This window comes from Polypterus senegalus, chromosome 1, assembly GCF_016835505.1.
Source record: "Polypterus senegalus isolate Bchr_013 chromosome 1, ASM1683550v1, whole genome shotgun sequence".
NCBI lineage: Eukaryota > Metazoa > Chordata > Cladistia > Polypteriformes > Polypteridae > Polypterus > Polypterus senegalus.
Window position 1 is genome coordinate 113,363,794 of NC_053154.1, and position 23,939 is coordinate 113,387,732.

The following is a 23,939-nucleotide window of genomic DNA, read 5'->3' on the forward strand; positions in this document are numbered from 1 at the left end:
ATTAATACTAAAAACATGTTCCACGGGAGCAGATAAGGCAGAAATAGCTACCCCGCAATTTGTGAATTTCCCCTTGGGGATTAATAAAGTATCTATCTATCCATCCATCCATCCCAAATTGGGGAACTGGTTCTGGTTGTCCTTCCAGTACAGGAGCAGATCAGCATGTGTCTCAGTCTGGCACAGTAGGCTGAGGTAGCTTGGTTCCTCCTTTGATGCTGGTAGATTTGGATGGGACTTGGGTGTCCATATATGCAAAATGTTTTGTTCTCTTTTTTTGGTGGTGAATAGCAATCTTTTGTAATTGCTACTTTTGATGAATAGAATAAAAGGACCTTCTTTGTTAGAATGTCTTTGTTTTGTCTTTCTCCACTCATGCAATTCAGAGTTCATACACAAATCAGATTCTCAACTCATTCCAAGATCATACACATAAAACAATCCCAAAGTCTATCAAAATCTTTTCAATCAGACTCGCAGAAAATCTCCCAATCTTACACCTTCAACATGGGCCCTATTTGGCTTTCATTTGTACTCCTAGGTTATGAACCTTCACCTTTGCAGAGTGACACATGCAAAGGATGTCAAATTTCATATTTTCCTTTTTATTTATAGCTGTGATCAGTGAAATTAACATTCATTATGTAGAAAACATGTATTACTTCAGGCAGTAATACATGGTTTCCTGTGTTACTGTGGTATAAATATGAGGTGGTACAGAGACCAAATTCCCATTCATTCATCAACTTGGGGGGGAAAAAAAGGAGCACACAGTTCAAATGAGAGAAAAGTGTGTTGACATTCATAAGTCGGGGAACAGCCATAAAAGAATTACTGCTGACAGGAGAACAATTAAAAAGGTAAATCAGCTGGAACTGTTAACAGCTTGCCTTAGGCAAATGTTACAAACTTAGAGGGGTTTTCTGACAAAGAAATTTTAAAAGCATGCTGTTTTAAAAAAGAAACAAACTTTTAAGAGTTTTTTTTATTAAAATATTCTGCATTAATTAAACCTTAGATATATGACAGTGTTTGAATTTCTAATTTTAGTATTGATTTTAAGAAGCATTATTAGTTACTGGTGAGAGAATGCAGAGAATAAATTTTGCATGTGCAGATGTTAAATTTTAATTATGTGTCTGTCAATGTAACATTCTTTTTAATCCCTTAGCTGAAATCCCTCCAAGATTATAAAGTTTCTTCCACCGGTTTGTTGTTCAGGGGTAATCATCATGTCCTTCACACACTAATATTCAAGCTGTTCATTGTATTTTGATATTTATAAATGCCAATTACTAGTTTATTTAAATGATAGTTGGATAACTACCTGATTGATATACCAGTTTTTATAAAGAAGTTACTGTTAGAATGTGCGTATTTTATATTATAATACAGAAAAAGGCGCAATATATTATTCACTTGAATAATGGAGGATTTAAAAGACACTGAATGGGATGTCTGTTTATACTGTAGTATGAAATAGGAATTATGGAATTTCACTGGTATTGGTATCAAATACAAAAATTCCGGTATTGTGACACCCCTAGAAATTGATATTTGTTCTTTAATAAAGATGACCAAGTAATTCACCATTGTGATGCACACATAATTTGTTTGTTTGTCTTTAGGGTTTTTTTCATTGAAAAATTCAACTTTTCCCCAGCTCAGGCACGTGCAATTAACAGGTAAAATTATTTTATAGCAACTACATTTTTATTACTTGCGTTTTATTATAATTGTAATTTTACAGTTAAAGTATTTAAGGAGTTAGAGGTTAGCAAGGACTTGTTTTTAATCAGGTTAGCTGGTCTATCAGATACATTGTCTGAGATTCTGAACATCTATAACAGTGGCAAAATGTTATTCATATGCAAAATTTCACCATATCTTTCCATATCATCTTTAGTCTCGTTCCTTCTACTCCCATCACATTTCTCTGCCATAAAGATTACACATTTTAATCTTGTTTTTTTTATTCAGGTATACATCTACTGTGGTTTATCTCACTCTCATGTTGTATTGAGTACAGTTTTTGGCATTATTTTATGAACGCTTCATTATTTCAGGCATATGCATCTATGTTTAATCAATTGCCTTATTTAGCATCTGTCATGCCACTAACACACTTAAAATAAACCTAAGGGTTGGACTAAAGAGAGTTCCTCTGAACATCTTTACCTTTGTATGCTGCTGCTGCTGCTATATAGTCTTAACTCCCACTTGCATATTTTGTTTGTCCCCTGCCCAATCAGCACACTTTCTCCCAATCTTTCCATGGCCTTGTTTTGTTTCCAATAAACATTTTGATTTCAGTGTCTTAAATTACATTTAGACTTTACATCATCAACACAAGATTATTTGCTTTACAAGGACTCCTAGCAGTTCTTTACAGATGCATCTCATTGCTACCTACATCACTGTCATTAACTGTAGTTGATCTGTGGTGAAGCACCGTTGTTCTCTTGAAACCTTTAATATCTCCACTTTCAGTTGTCACAGCTGTTCCAATAAAGGGTGGATATTTTTACTTTTTTGGACATGAAACTTCAAACTGCATTTCATTAATTCTCAAGTTATTTTCTCCAACTTTCAGAACAGCATTCATTTAATGTCTGTGGAGTAAAACCACACTCAAATAGATTACGTTTTACCCTTTATGTACTGGTACAAGATCTCTTCTTTCTCTAGTCTAAGTCCCCATTTGTCTAGATATGAATCTGTTCAAATTTACTGAATATTCAGCTTCCTACTCTTCAGCTGTCTCCATTGTTTGCCTCATTACCCCATTAAGGCTTGCTGCTTTAGCTTTCTTGAACATTAATGCTTTTACATCCATTGATCTGTTTTCTGCCATTTTATCCAGATACTTCTCCTTCATTCAGTAGTTCAAACAATGACACCTAGACACCCCTTTTTCCCCCGATTAGCTCCAACTCCTTGGGGATGGGTGGTTACTGAGACATTCCTAGGTCTCACCAACATGTCTTGGGTCTGCCCTGAAGTTTCCTCCCTGTTGGACATGCACAAAACACCACCCCATGGAGGCTCTCAGGACACATCCTAATCAGATGACCAAACTATCTCAACTGGCTCCTTTCGATGTGGAGGAGCAGCAGCTCTACTTTAAGGTCCACCCAAATGTCCGCACCTCTCACCCTGTCTCTATGGGTGAGCCCAGACACCCAACAAAGAAAACAAATTTCTGCCTTTTTCATCCACAGTTCTTTAGTTCACTATCCACAGCTTGTCCATAGGTGAGGGTAGAAATGTAGTTCAACCAGTAAATCCCTCTTTACCATGATTGACCTGTACAATGTACACATGATTACAAACTCTGATGCAATCTACTTGTCGATCTTTAGTTCCTTTCTTCCCTCACTTTTAAATGAGATCCTAAGATACTTAAATTCCTCCACCTGAGGTAGCACCTCATCCCCAACTTGGAGAGGGTAATCGATCCTTTTCTGGCTAAAAACCTTGACCTCTGACGTGGAGATGTTGGTCATTATTCTGGCCACTTCACTCTTGGCTATAAACCGCTTTGGTACGTGTCTCTGGTCACATCCTGATGAAGTCAGTAGGATCACATCATCTGCAAAAAGCAAAGATGCTATTCTGAGGCTACCTAACAGGACACCTACCATTCTTCAGCTGCAACTGGAAATAGTGTCTATAAAAATTATGATCTATGTGCATTAGTATTTTTAATTTTTTTTGCTCCTACAGTTACGTCTTCCTGATTATAATACAAAAAATGTCATTATCCCCTTTATTTTCTAAATTCTGTCCTTGACTCCTTTCCTGTCAAACAAAATGCTTCATTTCATTTTTTTCAAACAGTTCACAATTTTTGCATTCCATTCGTTATTTTTACCATATTACTTGTGATGCAAAAATGTCTGCATACTACTTGAAATCTTCTGTCAGTTCACTTGTATTCACTTCATAATCCTTCCACCATCGGGTCCTCAAATATTTTACTTACCCTTTTATCACTAAACATGCTGCTTCTCCTGTTTTCAGCCAGTCATCTCTCTATTATAAAAAAAAAATAAATCCTGTGGGATTGCTAGGAGACGAAACGTGATCTTCACATTAAGATCACGGAAGACAAATAAAACGCCCACGAGACGAAAGAGAATGGCCATGGAGCATCTCGCGGGGATATAGAACATAAGATTCTTGCAAGATACGCCCTACTTACAAGCAATATTAGAGCATGGCCATCAAAAAAAATCCGTAGTATACTGTAAAGGCACGCAGCACACACAGATATGGGGGTCTCGGTACATATAAAGGACAATACGTTATAAATGAAACATCAACGACTAAAAGATCACATTCGCGCAATCAAAACTAAATTAATCATCAGGACCAGGTGTAATTGGGAAAAAATAGCAGGACAAAGAAAGGTCAGAAATAAAAGGCAAAGAGCAGAAAACAAAGTCTTTTCGCATTTGCATCATTTAATGCACAAAACGTAGATTTACATAATAATGGACCATACGCTATGAGAATCTGTGTTCTCGCAACAGTTAAAGCAACGACAAGTTTAATTTCAAAGAAAACATAATTTGATCAGGTGTATATTTATGATCACGGAGTAGCTATCACTACGCGAGCAGCAGAGAAACAAAGTGGCAAAAAGGACACCGGCTGTACAGGCTTTAAAATTCTTTAAAGAAAGAGATTTAACCACGCCCAGGGCTGGAAATAAAGGACAATTATTGTTTTTACAATGTCACATGAGACAAGGCAGTGAGCCATCATTTTAAAACAAGTCCACAGACATCTAACCTAGCAGTTGTTAGATTACTTTTGGCAGACACGCATCATAGTGCTCCCAGCTCTTAAAACAATGACATGCAAGCAGCAGAAAGATTGCAGATGATCCAACGGCATATCCTTAGTATTGTTTTTACAAAAGTTTTTAAAGTAAAAGTGAAATTAATTCATATGTAACAATTCCCATGAAAGTAACAATCTCTTTAAATTGTATATCCGGTAAACAAAACACGGGGGTGGACGATTGAAGCGAGCAGGGGGCAAGCCCCCTAGTTATTTAAATTATCAGCCCCACTCGTGTTTAAAAGCTCACTCCTTCCTGCAGCAATCTCAATGAATTTACTTCATGCATTTATCTCCTTTAACTTTCAGGCATTTAGTCTTGACACATACATCCTTTTTCACTTCCTCATGTCACTGACCAAAAGATCATCTAATACATTCCCAAAGAAGCACCTTGACTAATTTGCTTTTTCACTTTCAATTAATTTGCCATTAACCTAGCACCAACCTATTTAAATCTTAACGTCTTAAATACAGCGTTTGAAGCAACCATTTACATTGAAGCCCCCAGAAAACACCCATAATAACCATCAGAAAGTTGCATCTCACTGAAACACTACAGCTTTCACCAATAGCAGACATTCTAAAAATCATCTTTTTCTTTGTAGTTAAGGGGTTCCTAACATACCAGTAAATGTTATGAGAAGTCTGCCAACATTAAGTGCGTTTATACATTTGGGTTAAGGTGAATGACCCGATGAAGGCAGAAACCTGGTTTCTTTATAATCCAATATTCAAATGGGCAAGTAATCTTTTGGAGTTCTCCTTTGTCAAAAAACTCATAATTCAACTACACAAAAAAGAGAGTTATAAACCTCATCAGCCACTATAAATTTCAAAATAAGCAAGATTTCTGTGGTTAATTTTCTTGTGTTTTATAAATATTTTTAATCAAATTGATGGTTTATTTATAATTTTCTGTTACTGGATTGCATGCAGCAGAATCTTTTCTGATTGACTGTGGAACTGAGCCTTAAAGGACCCAGTACATGTGCTTCTGGCCTTAACACCCAGTGCCTGTGGGATAATATTACAGGTATTCTTACTTCACTAAGATGTGCGTTATGTTACTCGTTACTTTAAAAAGTAATTAAGACTACTTAACATACATTACCTTGAAAGCATGTGCAATGAAAACACATGTGCAGGCAGACAGAGTGCCACGAACATGCACCAAATACAAAATTCTTAACAGTAACCTGGTTATGGGTTTACATGGCCAAATAATCTGGTTATTCGCAGAGAAATCTTACCTCTGTTAACCAGGTTTCTCAGAGATCATCACCTAATTCCTCTAATCAGAATTAGGATTTTACTTAGTATGTTAGAAATCCGGTTTCTGAGAATTATTGGGTTATTGAAGCACATGTACTGTAAGCATGCTAAATAAAAACCTAAAGGATAGTACATTTAATATTGATTTGACTTTTGTTTCGCCTATCTTCATATATTCAAATTTCTATAATACAGATTTATGTTTGTAAAGTAGTCACTGAACAGATCATTTATATCAGTAATATTTTGCCATCTGTCATTTGCTTAGCCTTTTCAGGATCTTATGACCTTTTTCTGCCAACCTTTTGTTCTGTGCTGAATGAATAATTTTCACAAGCTAATATTTGCTCTAGGATTTAGCCTGCTAATATTAATTTATTAGTATTTGACTTCTACATGCTGACGTTTACTTAATACACCTATTGTTCATTTTAGCATTGTGTACATAATTTCTGCTCCAGCATCACCTGTTCTTGGATTTATGGTGGATAAAACTGGAAAAAATGTGATCTGGGTGTTATGTGCTGTTGTTACAACTCTAGCTGCTCATGTGATGCTGGCTTTTACTTTCTGGAATCCGTGGATTGCAATGGTAATTTTGTTTATTTTTAAGTAATTGTTTTTTATTTAAGTTTCTTCTGTAACTAACTCCTCTTTTCATTATCCTGTTTAAGTATGTTTTGTCAATTTAAATGTAAACACTTTATATAATTGACTGACCTAAATTATCCATCTTTTTTTGTTTTTGTGATTTGAGCCAAAGAGAATTCGGAATAAAATTGAAGTTGCTACAGGTTTATAGTTTGAGGCTCCAGTTTTTCTGTTCTTAGCAGGGCACTGTTTGGGTTTTGTGTACTCATTTATATTCACAATAGATCAATTGCTGACTCCAATTTAGGTCTTGTGAATAAGTGGAAATGTGTAAGTTTATATGAATGTGATTTGTAATGAACTGGAGTGCCATTTTCTGTATGCTTGGTTCCAAGGTGGTTACACATCAGCTTTATTCTTTTTATTGAAAAAAAAATTACTTCATTTACCTATCAGTGAGGATGACTGCTCCCTCCCCACACCAATTTATTTTTAATTTATACATATACAGTAAGGTTTATTTTTATTTTTGGGAGGCTTCAGATGGCAAGTTTTGAACCTTTGCCCATTTTGAGTGGATTTGGCATGACCTCCATGTGTCTGAGTCTGCCACCATCACCTAACACTCCAGTTTTCCTTACAAAGCCTAAATGCATATATACACCTTAAACCAGCATCACACTGCAGGTCTAGTTGTCAAATTTAACAACTGCAGTTGGAGAATTTTGCTTTCACTGAAGGTATCAAATCATAATGGCTTGGAATTGCAGGTATTAACTGATTGCATAACTTATTCATGATTTTTCTTGGCTGGGAAGTAAAACTACACCAAGGTAACCTCATTTTGGGCTGCAAGACAAGATGGAACACACCAAAGATGAGCAGTGCATGGAATTAAACACAAAACATCAAACAAAAGACTTTTTTGGCTTCAACATTTGAGCATCCCCTCCATTTGTACACTCAAACACGTGCTTTCCTTCTTCATCCCAGTCACCATTTTGTTCCACTGTTTGTGGGCAGTATATATTATGTATTTCTAGTTGAAATCTCATTGTCTTAAGTATTGCAGACCCAAGAGCCACCATTACAACTCTGTGATAGAATTTTTTTTTTTTTTTTTTGGTCATAGCAAGTCAAGGAGGTTTGTAGGAATATTCCTGCTCTGAAACAGAGTTGTTGGATGGTAATACGTAGATGTTGACTGCGATTGTGTTTTTTTTTTTTTCTCCAGCCCTCTGGAGTTTTTTTCTGTCCTCCTGTCCTTTGAACCTTACCTTATTCTTTGTTACTTAGTATTGCTTAATCTTATGAAAAGTCATTTAGTGTGACTTCAGTCTTGATTACTTGGAGACTCCATGGTTTTATTGTCTATGTGATTATGGCATAGATGGATGGACGCCAGTCTTCCTTTTTTAACTTTTGTGTTTGCAAAAATTGATTTTTGTTTTTCTTCCAAGGATTATTAAAAATCAGCCAATTTCTTATGAGCATGCTAGTACCTGTGACATTGAATTCTGTTCTTTATATAAAAGTAAAAATTAGGTATTTTTCTGCCCTTATAGTAAGCTATCTAGAAATATTTTATCAATTTAAATGTTTTTATCTGGGAATTTAGAATTCAGTAAATAGAAAAATTTATAATTCTGAAGTGTTTCTGTGTATTGACCTGGCAATTTGTCTTTTTTGGTAAAAAGTTAAAAGCGGATGATGGCCAGTGATGATAACAAATGCATATACATGTACAGCAAATGTTTTTTAATTTATTTCCGCAGAGTTTGCTGGGAATTTCTTACTCACTTCTTGCTTGTGCATTGTGGCCAATGGTGGCTTTTGTAGTTCCAGAGCATCAGCTGGGAACCGCATATGGTTTGTAAGTAATTTGGTCACTTTGTATTTCACACAGGGCCTTACCTCTAAATTTCAAAGAATTCAAGGGCAATTTTAAATATTTGCATTCAGAAGTAACCATTAATTTCTTGAGCTCAAAGAAAGTAAACATTTAAATCTGTACTGTAACTAAGAGTTATTGAAGTGTTCTGGTCTCCATGGTAACATTACTCATGAACACTGTCTGTGACAGTTCGGTTCATATGAAATGCAGTTTGTTGGAAAAAATGTGTGTGTGTATAAATATATATATATATATATATATATATATATATATATATATATATATATATATATATATATATATATATATATATATATATATATATATAAATAATATAGAGAGAGAGAGATATGTAGGTATATAGATGCAAGAATAATTAAACTGCTAATCCAACTTGTAGTATAGCCATTATGAAGCTGCTTTTAGTCTTTTCACTTGCTCTTTATTTTCTCCCTTAGTTTTTTAATCCTTTTTGTAAGGTCTGCTTTCTGTTTTACTGTGTTAGTACCCCCCTTTGGAAATGTATTATTTGTCAATCATCCCTTTTTAAAGGTTTTCCTGTTTAATTGATTCCAGTTGTCTTTCTAATATGTTTGTATGTATTTGGCAACCACCTGCATACTAACATAGAAACATTTAAAGTTATCTTAAAACCCAAAATTACCACTCTTCAACACACACGCAAACAATTAATTTATAAACCTTTTAAAAACACCATACTTCCTTTAATTGCTTGACTTTAACATTTACTATATTTGACAATATAAATAACTTCTTAGATACGGAAATCTCAACTGCCCATAATAAAAGGGAATTTTTTTAGACTGTGACGAGATCTCTCATTGTTTTGAAGTATGCAATAACATTTTTAAAAGACATTTGAATACAAAATGTCAGCAAATCACATGATGACCTCTAAGATATACTTAAAAGAAATCTTGTTTTGAAGGGTGTAGGTTTATTTTTGTTAGTTTAAGAAAAAAATCAAATTATCAAATTATTGTAAGGGAAATGTCCCTTAGGAAAGATGCTATAAAAGTAAATACAGTGCATTTAATATTTTTAAAGTTTTATTTTTAGCTGCTTTACTATCCCTTATTCCTAGTATGCAGTCTATCCAGAATCTGGGACTTGCTGTCATCTCTATAGCTGCTGGCTCAATATTGGATAACCGTGGTTATTTATTCCTTGAAGTTTTCTTCACCTCTTGTGTTTGTTGTAAGTAACTTTAATTAATAGTTTAGTGTTGACACTGTTTGAAATTTTCATTAAACTGTCGAGAGTAGCATGACTTTTAAATTTATAATTTTATGTTATAAGGAAGTTATTTGCACATTTTGGAAAGTGTCTCTTTTATGAGATTTGTTCTTCCTTATTTTATTACAGTGGCGTTAATTGCTGTGGTAATGTTGTATTTTGTAGATCTTCTGAAAGGTATGAAAAAGCACCTTTTTGTTTAAAGCATCAAATCCACACTGAAAACAAAAAATTAAAAGGTTATATTTTGTTTTTAGGAGGTGAACTTAACTTGTCAGCCAAACAAAGACAAAAACTCCAGAAAAGTTCTGAAGCTGAGTAAGTTGTTTTCTTTTTTGTTTAATAGTGAATAGTGGCCCTTTTATTTGGTAGCTTTTCCACAAGTTAAAAGCTTTAAGAGGGAGATCATTTTATAGCTAATTTCAAAGCAAGCAAACCAAACTGAGATTGTTAGAAGTATTTTTTATCTACCAAGCCAGAAATATGTAGTTTGTACACCAATTACATTGTTTCATAATTTTATTTGTCTGTATATTGCTGGTTTTAACTTTTGTATTGTTGTTAAAGCTCGATTGTCCTGATATTTAGGCAAAAAAAGTCCTATGGCAAGCTTCTTTTTACTAAGCCATGCCAAGAGCAGTAGCAGCTTCCTTTACATGGTCATTTGTGTGTGCATAACGGAATGTTCTTGTAAAGTAGGTCATAATAGGGTCTGCAATTGCAAGCAAATTGAGTAATCCAAGACAGCAGCTTGACTGTAAGCCCATCTGTAAGAAGACAGATGAGCTTGGAGTCGGAGGTCAGGTTATGACAAGAGCTCACCTGAATGAAGAATGAGAGGTCAAAGAATGAGAAGCAAGCAGGTGCAAGCAGGAGAGCACAGTAGGAAAGTGGATTGGCCATATTACTAGGGAGATGTAATCTTTATCTAGGTACACCTAGTGAAGCTTTAATCTTTGCTGTTCCTATTCCTTTTGTGTTTATATTTGTGTCTAGTTTCTCGGCATCCATTTGTTCTTTATTTGTGTTTTAATTAAACCTTTTCCTTTATATCTACCTTGGCCTGTTTGGCATTATTTGCATTCAGGATCAAGAGGGCACCACCTGTTGTTCATGTGGGTTATGGTCTAATAAAGAAGTGTGTTGCTTATGGTGATCATAGGCCCCTGAGATCCATACACAAGATTTGTATGCGCAGCTGCTTTCTAGTTTCCATGTAAGCATTGCTGCTTGTCTGATTTGTTTTTTTTGTATATAGGCAAGACAAAGAAATTTTAAAAGTTACATTTTTTCCCCCTCATTATAAAGGGGTCTTTTTGTTTGTTTTTTTTTTTTGTTGATACTGAGGGAGCTGTAAAATGTCGTAAATCAGTTATCATTTCCTTTAAATACCATTGCTAAAAATGGCATTAAAGACCATTGGCACCCTGCAACATCAAAACTAATTACAATGCCAGCAAGCTACTATTGATGTGTGAATATCTGTTAAACGTATTTTGTGATCTTCTGCATAAACTCATTTTGTTTGTAGTTCCAAGGGTAATGGGAAACTAAAGCTGCCAAATGTTTTGCCAGTGCTTGTATTTAAAGTAATCCTGCCTAGTGGACCCTATAAGTGGGAAGAGGCCACAATATGATTTCAAGCATTTACCTTTTAAACCCTTTTGTAAATTTCATGACACATACATTAAACTTGTTTTTTTTTTTTTTGTTTTTTTTTGTTTTTTTTTTTTTGAACCACAGTACTTTATTTCCTACACATATATAGAGATAAACTAATGTTAGATTATCCTGAGCAGTTGGAAAGGATCATAATCTCATTGGTGCTGTAGCAAACTTGACATGGGCCAAGTACAGACCTTGCTTTCTGTACTTGCCATTTTTCATGAATGTGAACTATGAGTCAAAGAAGGTTGCTAGTTCAATAAAATATTTACCTTTCCTCTGTTGTATGTGTGGCGACAACATTGTTCATTAGAGAGATTATGGTAATTAATTGTGTGGTGAAAGCTTATGAGTTAGAATGCTGATGTTTTACAAGATGAAGTGCCAGTTGTTAAAGTAGTCTTAACTTTCACCATGTTGTCCTTGTAAATGAAAATTGTAAATTTGTCTCAACTGTTAATCTGTAACTTCACTGATTTTTTTTTTTTTCTTTTTTTTTCAAGTTGTAGGCTTATTTCTCTCCTTTGTGTCATAGATTGTTTGTTGTTCTTTATGTTCCTCTAAGATTCTAGTGTTTACCTCCCTTAATATATTACTTGATTTTTGAAAACAAATGCATGGGTCATACCTATGAATGCATGAGCGACCAGAAATTCTCCACCCTGGTTTTCAGCAAAGCCAAAAGTGTTTTAACTTTTCTCCTTCATTTTTCTGATCATGCAGTACATATATGCTTTAGCCAGATATTCTGCCTTCAGTTGAACATTTTTGAAACTCAGATTAAGAAATTTTGATTTTTGCTTTGAGAGACATGATCTCTACAGTAAAGAAATTCAAGAAGTATGTATATTTTAATGGGTTTCACAGATGTTCTTTTCCCAGGGTTGAGAACTCTAGCATGGCACAATCACTGGTGTGTTGAGACTGTGTGTCAAATGCATGCCTCCTTATTAATTTGTCAGAATAATTTTCACCTCGGTGTCTTGCAGATGAAGATCTTGCATAGCATGAGTCCACCTGAAGTAGATACCCAGTGGGCACCAAACATCATCCTGAAGAACTTTTACCTTTCTTTAATTCTTTCACCTTGGGCAGTGGTGATCAGCTCGTTTTACTGACTTTCCTTCAATACAGTTCTTTTATGTCAGATGGATTAGACCATCCAGTTACATTAAAGCTGCTCTCTTTAATTTAGGATTTATATACCTGAATTATAAGTCGGTTCATTTGCTAATGCTGCTGGAAGTCTTATGTTTCATTTACTATACAGTCACATTTCTGAAATAGGGGAATTTTTAAGTCTTTATTGGCAACAAATGCTTTTTTTTATATTCAGTTAATTTTATATTTGAAACAGAGTAGAATCATTGTTAAGAAGTGAAGTGGTGCTGTACTGTTGTAGCTTTCTACCTCTTAATGTAGAGTGGCAAATTAACTGATAGACCAATCTTCAAACTGAGTAAGGTCTCAAAGTATGCATGGTTTAGTTTTAAATGTACCCGCTATAAAGCTTGAATACCAAGATGTAACTTTACATTTCATTGACTGTACAAAACCATCAGTTAAATCTTATTTGTAACTCCAGATTTATATTGTCATGATGCTACTTCGTTGCATTTGAAAATTAACAAGGCAACTTTTTACTTCCTTTTTGTTCCATTCTGAAATTCCATTGTCTTCTGCAGGACCTTCTGGAAAGTATCAGGAATTAAAAAAAACAAACTAGATATTTTATTTAAGTATTTTCTTAGTTTGATGTTTTTTCTGCAGTGTTTTATAAAATTTATAAATTAAGGTTATGCAGGCCCCCACTATGTAGAGTGAATCTTTATAAGATAAATATTTGTAATGCATCACATACATTTTATTCATTTATAAGGAAAACAAAACTTGTTCCCTACCTTCCAGTTAAGGTTATAACATTGGCAATTAAATCAAACTGTGATAAGGCACTTTTTGTTAATTAAATACTGTTTTAATAATGCTGATTAAATACACTTTGCCTCACTTCATGTTTCACATTCAGATAAAGGCCCTCTCAATTTTAGCACTACAATATTTTGTTGGAGGCATGATGCTCATGATACTATGAGAAGTTGTGAGCCGCATACGCAACAGGTTGACTGAAGTTAGCTGTAAAACTGACAGACTTAATGTGACCCAGCAACATCTAGTCCAGCCTCAAATATCTAGCTGTGCCCCAAACTTCCATTCTGTTTAGTTTACGGGCTGCGGTGAGGTGTACTTGGAGTGACTGCAAAGGTTTTTGGTGTTCATGCTGGTGTATGCACATAATTTTTGTTCCTTGTTATTGGTGACATGAAAGTGAGTTTTAAATAACTCTCAGTATATCTGAGCTTTTGTAAAGCTGTTATTTGTAATTCAGGGAAAAGCCGAATGTACAAATGTCTGGTGTCTGCTATAGTCTGGAGTCTTATGATTATTGATGCTGGTATAGGTTGGGGCCCCACTACAATTGATCAATTAAGAAAAGCTTAGGCATTTATGAAGAGGCTCGTACTAACAATGTAGTATGATACAGTGGAAGAGCAGAGGTTAGTGTGTGTTGGATGGTTGTAGTTTATTGCAAATCATTGCCATTCAAGTGGTATCACATAATGTTATTTTGCTTACTTTGAGACCTTACTGTATTTAAAAATGGAGGGAGTTCTCTCCACTGAAACTAGCACTTTTCTGACTGCTGTGCGGTCCAGTAAATTCAAGTGGTTGTTTTTGTTTCCTGAAATAAACTACAACACTCTCCATCTAATAATGTCAAGCACTTTTAAGTTTATATTTTTACTACAGTTTCACTTCATTCTGCTATAATATTGTTATCTTGCAGAAAATAAAATTGAAGTAAAAGCTATATGTTCAATCCATTGTTTTAATTATTATACAATTCAGTGTTCTTGCTGTGTTACGAAGAAGACCCATCAGGTTTGTTCCATTTTAATTTTTTGCAAGCTTTCTGCTGCTTTTAGGCCTCAGTCCATCTGTAATGGAAGCTTCATCCTCTTTGTATTTCTTCTTACTAGTTAATGGTAACCTAGCATAGCACACAGTGGGGTCATCAGCCACTTAGTTTTTTCTTCATTCAGCTCTTCTCTTATAAACAACTTTCTATATATGATTTTATCAAAGCCCCTGGATCTTTGGAAATAGCCGTCTGCTTCTTTGTAGGACTTAATTCTTTTAAAGGACAGAGACCATATTGCTTTCTGCTGGGATGGCCTTTCTAGATGCTTGAACTGCTTTGTGTGTTTTTAATCATTGCTGAATGTCTTGCAAAATTGCTGTTCTACCCGATATGAAAGAGACTTGCTTCAAATGCTACTTTATTCAAGTAGACCTATGGAGACTTTAAAACATGTTGGCTTTTACAAAATATTGGTGTACTTCAAAACTGTATGTAAATTCTCTAGAAATTGTAAGATGGTGAATCTATTTGGAATTATTTTGTAAGTTTTCTAGGTTTATTTAAGATTATTAATTTATATAACTTAAGAGTCTAGAATAAAATTGGTCATTTTTACTTTACCAGTTTACTTTTTGCTTTGGCTGTGCAGCTTGTACTTTTCCTTTTGTGCATTAGATTTTTTAAGATACCTTTATAAATATCTAAATTTCATTATGGACAGATACCGTACATCTCAGTATAATTTGCACTACACATTGGTAAGTTTTGGGCATTGCTGCCAATGACAGGGTTATAAATGTTATGAAAATAATTTAGATCTTTGTTTTGATCCAGTCTAGATTTTAATTTTTTTCAGTTTTCTACCTAAAGCTATTGCATAATTTTTTTAGCTTTTGTTTATAATTCTGTTTAATTAACATGGCATTTACAAATCATTAAGTTTCTTCTTTGCAACAAATGTACACTGCAATACTTTAATAACTTTCCTGTCTTACTATGCTAACCAAGGTTTATGTCAAAATGTTGACTGATTCCTGTTTGGTCCCAGTTCATTGATTGATCTCTCTTCTTTATTTTGTTAAACCCTATAAGAGATGAGAAAAGACAGCGTCTCCTGCAACAAAGAGCTGAAGAGCTGGCAAGGCTGAGGCCAATGTCCGCATTTGGTTTAAGAAATCGCTACCTTTCCAGGCTAGGAGCTCAGGTAAACTTTTAACCTTTGTTTCATTTCAATCAACTGTGCAGGATCAAAAACCATTTAGTTCATACACTACTTTAAAAATCAGGTCACTATTTAAAGTATAGTTGAAACAATGTGCTTCTAAAAGCAGTTGCGTAGCTATAGAAATAACATTTGTAATGGAAATTGAATCAGAAAAGCCAGGAGGGAATCATTTAGAGAAAACTTGAAATATATGTTATGTGTATGTACTCTGGTAGCTCAGTTCACGGATATAGGCAGATTTGTCGGTATGAATCCAGCTCATTAAAGGAATGCAGTATGCCCTGCTGATAAGTGATTAAGTGAAAAGCAATTGTCCCTTGTGTACCTGCATGCCTTCGATATGTCATCAAGTAAAGCAAAACAAATGTGAAAAGAGTTAAAGTATGCATTTTCTATAAAAATATTCAAGAATGGCCTGGACACATTTGTTGATAACTGTAGAAAAGAGCATAAGTGATTTGAATAAAGTGATTTTTCAAAATAGATGTTTCCAATTGTGCAATCAGTCATCCAGCATATTTAAATGGACAAAAGCATCCACTCTGTTGTTTGGTTATCGTCATGCATGCAACACTAAAAATGAACCAGAGAAAGCAAACTGTTGCAAATATTATTAAAAAGTATAAAGTCCATGGGACTGTAGCCAATCTCCCTTGTCACAAGAGGAATATCAAACCTAAAATGGGCAGAAGGATAGTGAGAATGGTGGATAAAAAGCCAAGGACAACTTCCAAAGAGATACAAGCTAATCTCAAAGGTCAGAGTCCATCATTGGCTGATTGTACCATCTGTTATGTCAGTGGGCTCAATGGAAGAAGACACATAAGGACTCCATTGTTGAAAGAAAAACATAAAAAAGCCAGACTGGAATTGGCTAACGTGCAAATTGACAAGCCACAATGATTATGGGAGAATGTCCTTTAGACAAAACTGGAGCTTCATGGCAAATCACATTGGCTCTATGTCCACAGATGAAAAACTGAAGCTTTGAAAGAAAAGACCACCAGAACCTACAATGAAAACAAGGAGAAGGTGTGGTTATATTTTGGGGCTGCTTTTCTGTGTCTGGCATGGGGTACTTTGAATCCATGCAAAAAACAATGAAATCTCAAAACTATCAAGACATTCTGGAGCAAAATGTACTGCGCAGTGTCTGAAAACTGCCTCAGTTGCAGGTCATGGGTCCTCCAACAGGATAATGACCCAAAATATAGCTAAATGCACCTGAGAATGGCCAAGAACAAAATATTGGGCTAATAGTGGCCTTCTATGAGCCCCAATTTAAATCCTATTGAACATCTGTGGAGAGAACTGAAAAATGCAGTTTGGAGAAGGCAACTTTTCAAACCTGACACAGTTGGAGCAGTTTGCTCAGAAAGAGTGGGCCAAACTACCTGTTGATGGGTGCAGTAGTCTGATTTAGAGCTACAGGAATCACAAGTGATTGCCTCTAAAGGTTCTACAGTAAATTTTTACATTAAAGGTTCAAATATTTTTGTCTGTGCCATATTCATGTTATTACTTGAGATATTATTGATTATCTTTAAGCATCTGTTTTTGGTGAAGAAAACATTTTAAAGTAACCACTTGTATCCACTCTTCATACTTCCGAATACTTCTATCATGTCAGACCTTTCTCTGTTTGCTTAATTTTGAAAAATTAATTTAGTCGTTTGTTATAGCTTATACTGCATAGTGTTGCATTCAGTTTAGTGCTTTAGTTTTTCTTTTGTTACTTTAGCACTGTGATGTCTTACTAAATATTTGAAGACCATAACCAAATACAGTGCCTTATATGGTTTAAGCATAATGTGCAATGGACATGGAAGGTAGATGATGTTAATGTACAAGTCGCACATATAAGTTTAAGCTTAAAACATACACGCTTCTAAATGGTAGCTTAAAAAAACTCACTTTCTCACAATACTTTTTGCTTATTAATAAAAGCACACTGTATTCAAGCAAAGCATTGAATGTAAAGGCATCTGCTTGCAAGTTCAGAGATGAAGGAGGGCGTTACTAACAGCTGACCAATGAACTTCACTGCACTCTTTGATTTACTGCAATTGCATTAAATCACTGTTATTACAAATTGTTACAAATCTCTTCTTATTCCTGCGCCTTTGTGATCCTCTTAAATAAAAGATATAAAAATGGACATTTTGGGCTGAGAAATGTGGATTGAATTGGAAGAGTTGGTGCAAAAAAGTTGACAAATTATTTCGGTAATATCCAATTTTAAATCAGCTATTGCATCCTTGAATGGTTTCAGAAAAGAGACCACAGTTGTATCTTTTTGTTGATGTGGCCAGTCATCATATTGTTGTAGAATTTAATTCAGCACTATATATCGTCTCCACAGGCATATTTGAGTGACATCGTAAGCTTGCCTTGTTTTCTAGTATGTTTAAAATATCTGACTAAGTTTTTTACACTAGCCAGACGCTGTGCACCTTTGGGTGCTTTCTACATCACTGCTGGTGTAAAAGCACTTGAGAGAATCATATTAATAATGTGGGCACTAGAGTTTAATCTGGTGTAGCTGCACAAGGCCTTGACACAAGAATGTAGCTCTCATTAATATAATGGATGCTAGCAGATATGAAAGGTTTTCTCAAAGGTTTGCAGTCCATATATCAGTTGTGACAGCAAACCCATAATTATTAACAGTCTCTAACAGTCTTTCTCAGTTTTTGGCCTTTGCTACCACATGCTGTAACAGTCATTGGATGGGGCAATATCTCTTTAAACTTCAGACTTTACAGTTTTGCCTGCCGTGTCAACCAGGTACTGCTTAAACTGAATATACAGCAGCCCTCATCAGACACTGGGTCGTAAAGCCCTATATCCTTACCAATAAAATCACACATTTATGCTGTGCTTTGCTTTGCTTTTAACGTTCGCTGTTACTTTTTAAGATTTTATAATTTTATAGTTATGATTTTATTTCATTTCTTTGGAGCTGATCAACAAATTTAGTGTGTTCTCCTCTTAAACTTGAAATCTTTTCACTGGTCAGAATTGAGACCTTTTATTTTGTATTACCTCTTTTATTTATTTGGACTTGACCAAAGAATTTAGTTGTTCATTTTGTTTGTGTTCTCCTGTAACACTTAAAGGTATTGACTGGTCAGAAGTAAGATTTTAGTTTATTATTGTGACAGATAGGGGGCGCTGTCGCTCCCTTGAACCCTTGTCCAAGACTCCAGACACCAGATAAAAGTCCAAATGTTGACTTTATTACTTCTGCACAGTGTACAAAGCACCCTATCCTCCACTATACTCATACAAATAATAATCACAATAATACAATAAACTCTCCACCACTCCCAGACGTGTTGCCACCCTTCCACCCAGCTCAGCTCGCCGTCTGGGAGCCCCCACAGTCCTTTTATTCTCCCTGACCCGGAAGTGTTCTCATTCCCCAGTCCATGTGATTCTTTATCACTTCCGGGCCAGGTATAAGTCCTTTTCTTCACCCCGGAAGTATGTCACTTCTGTCGTCGCTCTTCCTATGACGCACCTCCGGGTTATAGGGCACATATGACTCCTTGCCCCTCCCTGCAGCTCCCTCTTGCGGCCCCTGTGGTATCCAGCAGGGCTGTGGATAAAAACTCTATTGTCCATGATTCCCTGCTAGTCTTGGGGATATTGGCCGGGATGACAAGCCGGTCATATACCACAATTATATATACCTATTTTATTTATTTGAAATACTGTTGTAAAATATTCTACAGTACATTTGTCATGTTCAGCTTCTGACAGAAAATAAATATTTAAACCAAAATGAACCTTTATGATATCTTCTTGTCTCACTTAGGAGTAAAAAGAAATCTTGACAGAAATAGTGATTTCATTATATCGTGATGTATATCAAAGTTGACTGATATTAAAAAAATTATCGTGATATTTTTTTCCCATATTGCTCAGCCCTAATTATATATAGTTTTTTATTTCTAGATATATTTGTTTCTATATACATATTTATATTTAAGTTTCATTCTACTTTTCCACATATCTTTACAAGATTGTGTGTATCAATTGGTTTTGATCTATGTGTTAAATACTTGCTTTTCAATTGTTTAATGTTATCTAGATGTACTCGGTGGACAGGCAAAGCGTTGAAACTGACATATGTACAAACTTTTGCTAATTGGTGTACAGCATCTTAAATGTGCAGTGGAAAAAATCATTTGCATCACAAACAAACAGGAAATATGGAAATTTCATTCCAGTTTTGTTAGTAAAAGCTATTCTTACATTCTACTTTTTTGTTTTATTTTTCTCCTTTCTTTCTACAGCTACCAGATCACTACTGCACTCATCTATCTGCTCTTGCCCATAGAAGTGTCCTAAAATAAAATGAATTCAGGAGATTGGATGAGGTAGCAACAAAAAGCAGTGTAACCTGTAATGCTGAGAGTGCATCCTTCCTTCAATGTCAGTGTGTTTTGTACACGGGTGTGTATAGTCATTACTGAAAAGTAGAAATGGTTTTAACAAAACTGTGCAATAAAAAAATTTAATTTCAGAATAATTTTGTGAAAAATATCAAGGAAATTTAAAGCGCAAATTATGAGGAACATTTTAATTTAAATTTGAGGATAAAAAGTTTTCCTTACAACAGTTAAGATTTCACTCTTAATACATATATCCAACGATGTTATAAAATATTTAGAAAACACTGTAATACTGCATTAGTTAATGTTTTATTGTGTTAAATAACATTTTTGGTGAATATAAAAACCCTTAGTGCTGTACCTCAGTTTTTAGTACAAGAAAGTTAGAGTGTGCTTGGTAAGTTATGATTTTTAGGATGGTTACATGATGATATAATGAAAAAGCAATAATGAATTATGGCAGTAATTGTCAGTTATTACATTTTCAGGAAAACATTTCAGAAAGTAAACAATGAAGTCAGGGCTACATAATATGCATTGTTTACTATAGAGTATTGATTGTTTGCACAGTGTCCCTTATAAATACAAGGGAAACCAACTCATTGTTTACATTTTGTACTTTTTGCATATATTTAATACAGATCCAGAATATTGTAAAGTTTTTTCTTAAACTATAAAAGTTGTTTGGATATTTTGCATGCATCCACCTTTCTTTATTTTTTGTTTGTTTTTTTTTTGCAGAATACCTTTAATGGTTCATTTGAAAGAATATTTTGTGTTTTTGCTTGAATTTATCTATGTGGAAAGTTGCTAAATTGTTATACTCAATTATTTGAAGATATCAATGTATGGTTTTGTATGAGGAAACTTTTTCACATTCACATATAATAACTCAATAAAATGTGTAACTCTGTAATGGGGAAAAAAGTGTACATATGTATAATTGTGCATTGAAGTGTTTAGTTTTTTTAAGACAAAAAAATTTTCTATGATGTCTGTCCTTATCAACTTTTGTGCATGAGTGGGGACAGCAATCCTGTTATCAACATGTTCTGCAGGGTGTGCGCAGGAACCGCTTTATGCATCTTCCTCCTTCTGATGCTAGAATTAGTAGCAGGCAAGTAAATGTTCTTACTAATTAAATAATAACTGAAGAATATCAAAATTTCTTGGTTTTAAAAGGCTGCTCATTTAATAAAAACGTTGTTCTGAAGCAAACATTATCACAATATTTTTAGGACAACATGTGCAAACCTCCAAGGGTGACATCCACTCCACAGCCTAGTTCCCAGTTCAATATAATATATGTAAATAGTATGGTCAAAACTTTGACAGGGAAGCTCGATTAAGAACTTGTGTTAAATGTGAACAGCATTGCAAAATGGATGAAGAAGCAAACACAGAGTATGGCCATTTATTTGTGAAAGTGTTTTGTTTTTTTTTTTTGTTTTTTTTAAACCCACCACCCTGAACCCTATCTGTTGATAATTAGATACAGCACGCATTAAACAAATGAGGATGTGATTTATGTGTGGGCATGCATGCTAAACAAGTTGTTCCTGTTTGGGACTTTGAAAACGCGGTAACTTTGTAATTTACCATGCAGGTGTCACATTCACCTAATAATTATAATGGCCAGTTGCTGTGATAAAGTTTTACTTTCAATTCTGTTTTTCCCGAACATTTGTCAAAACAGAATAGCTTTACAAGCCCAATTTCATGACAGTTACTACAGCCAGACATGCCTAAGCAGATGAGGATTTACAAAGGTTTTGCATTTATTTTGTTTAGGTTATGTTAATTGGCAACTGGAAATTGTCAGTGTGTGTGTGTATAAAAAATACACATACACACACACTGGGTATAGAAAAGAATCACCCCCTTTGAAATATTCCCATTTTCTTTGCTTGACATCCTTAAGTGAAAACACAAAAAATGTTTCTTCCCAGCTTTACTTACTCCATGCAACCTATAACATTCAAGTGGAAGGTATCACAGCTACAGTTCAAAAAAATTATAAAAAATCAAAAACAAGACATACTGAGATTAATAAAGGATCACTCCCAATGTTAATATTTTGTTGAACCACCTTTTGCTTTAAGGACTGCCTTGAGTCTGTTGGGATACTTCTCTATCAGCTTTGCATATCTAGATTGAGCAAGATTTGTCCACTCTTCTTTACAGAACTGGTCCAATTGGATGGTGAGTGTTGGTGGACTGCTATCTTCAAATCTTTTCATAGATTTTCAATGGGATTTAGGTGTGGGTTCTGACTGGGCCACACAAGGACTTTCACTTTTTTCTCCTTCAGCCACCATCTGGTCAATTTTGCTGTGTGCTTTGGGTCGTTGTCGTGTTGAAAGGTGAACATTCTGCCCATCTTCAGCTTTCTGGCAGAGGGTAGCAGGTTTTCCTCAAGAATTTGGCAGTATTTTGCCCCATCCATTTTTCCTTCTACCCTTACGAGAGCCCCAGGCCCTGTGGCAGAGAAACACCCCACAACAGGATGCTGCCACCTCCATGCTTTACTGTAGGTATGGTATGTTGTGGATGGTGAGCTGCATTGGATTTCCGCCAGGTGTACCGTTTTGTATTGAGGCCAAATAGTTCGAGTTTTGTCTCATCTGACCATAAGACCTTTTTCCACGTGTCATCAGAATCTTCAAGGTGCATTCTGGCAAAGCTCAAACGAGCCTTAATGTGGCCTTCCTTGAGAAGTGGCTTTTTCCTTGCGACCCTCCCGAACAAGCCACAATTGTGGAGCTCTTTTTACATTGTCACATGCACACAATGACCACTCTTTGCCATAAAATCCTGTAACTCCTTCAAAGTGGCCATTGGCCTTTTGGTAGCCTCTCTTACCAGTTTCCTCCTTGCTCTTCCATCCAGTTTGGAGGGATGGCAGGATCCAGGGAGAGTCCCAGTAGTACCAAACTGCTACTTCTTTATTATGGACTTTACTGTGCTCCTTGGGATTGATAAAGCCTTTGAGATTTTTTTTGTATCCATCTCCTGCTTTATGTCTGTCCACAACTCTATCCCTGAGATCTTTTGAAAGTGGCTTGCCACCCATAGTCAAGTTGTTTGTTGTCAGTTGTACTACCAAGCAAGGGAATGCTCCAGGAACAGCTGTTTTTAGGCTTCATTAATCACACGGATTATAGTTGATCATTGATGGGAGCCAGTAACCATGATCTGCAATGGAAATGGTGGTTACTTACACCTGATTGAGTTTACAAATATTGTTGGGTAGGTGTGATACTTTATTTCAGATTTCTTGTTTTTTTTATTAAATTCTTCTGAACTGTAGCTGTGATATCTTTCACTTGCCTGTTATAGATTGCATTAAGTAAAGCTGGAAAAAATATTGGTTTGTGTGCTTTCATTTAAGGCTGTAAAGCAAACAAATGGGAATATTTTGAAGAGGGTGATTCTTTTCTGTACCCACTGTATTTGTGTGAGAGAGAGAGAGAGAGGTCACTGTGATTGAGTAAAGTCCTGTCCAGGCCTGTTTTCAGCCTTTTGGCGAGATAGGCTTTACCCCCTGAAATCCTGAAACTGACTGAGGTTGTAGAACTCACCAACAGAACTCGGTCCATTGAGGGCTGCAGTGTCTGTATGGCTCTCAAATACACCTGAATGTTATGGCATGCATACATTTTCAAATGTTTTTATTTGGTAACATCCATCAGCATTTTTTGTTGCATGTACATTCATAGTACAATGTACAGGTGCCAGTCATAAAATTAGAATATCATGACAAAGTTGATTTATTTCAGTAATTCCATTCAAAAAGTGAAACTTGTACAGTATATTAGATGCATTCATTACACACAGACTGATGTATTTCAAATGTATATTTCT

The 23,939-nt window shown here is 35.1% G+C and overlaps 1 protein-coding gene across 2 annotated transcripts in view; it reads left to right on the forward strand.

The window, feature by feature from the left end:
• The window catches only part of mfsd1 (major facilitator superfamily domain containing 1), a 39,235-nt gene extending 18,228 nt beyond the window's left edge, over nucleotides 1–21,007 (forward strand). The window contains exons 10-17 of one of the 2 annotated variants that reach the window (XM_039756376.1): nucleotides 1,629–1,685; nucleotides 6,559–6,715; nucleotides 8,490–8,587; nucleotides 9,714–9,826; nucleotides 9,995–10,042; nucleotides 10,123–10,183; nucleotides 15,543–15,654; nucleotides 19,977–21,007. In XM_039756376.1, coding sequence (XP_039612310.1) covers nucleotides 1,629–1,685; nucleotides 6,559–6,715; nucleotides 8,490–8,587; nucleotides 9,714–9,826; nucleotides 9,995–10,042; nucleotides 10,123–10,183; nucleotides 15,543–15,654; nucleotides 19,977–20,036 — 706 coding nt within the window. In that variant the 3' untranslated portion in view covers nucleotides 20,037–21,007. Of the gene's footprint in view, nucleotides 1–1,628; nucleotides 1,686–6,558; nucleotides 6,716–8,489; nucleotides 8,588–9,713; nucleotides 9,827–9,994; nucleotides 10,043–10,122; nucleotides 10,184–12,519; nucleotides 13,249–15,542; nucleotides 15,655–19,976 lie in introns of those variants that run through there. The other variant, XM_039756386.1, reaches the window with a different exon arrangement.
• The last annotated feature ends 2,932 nt before the right edge of the window (nucleotides 21,008–23,939 follow it).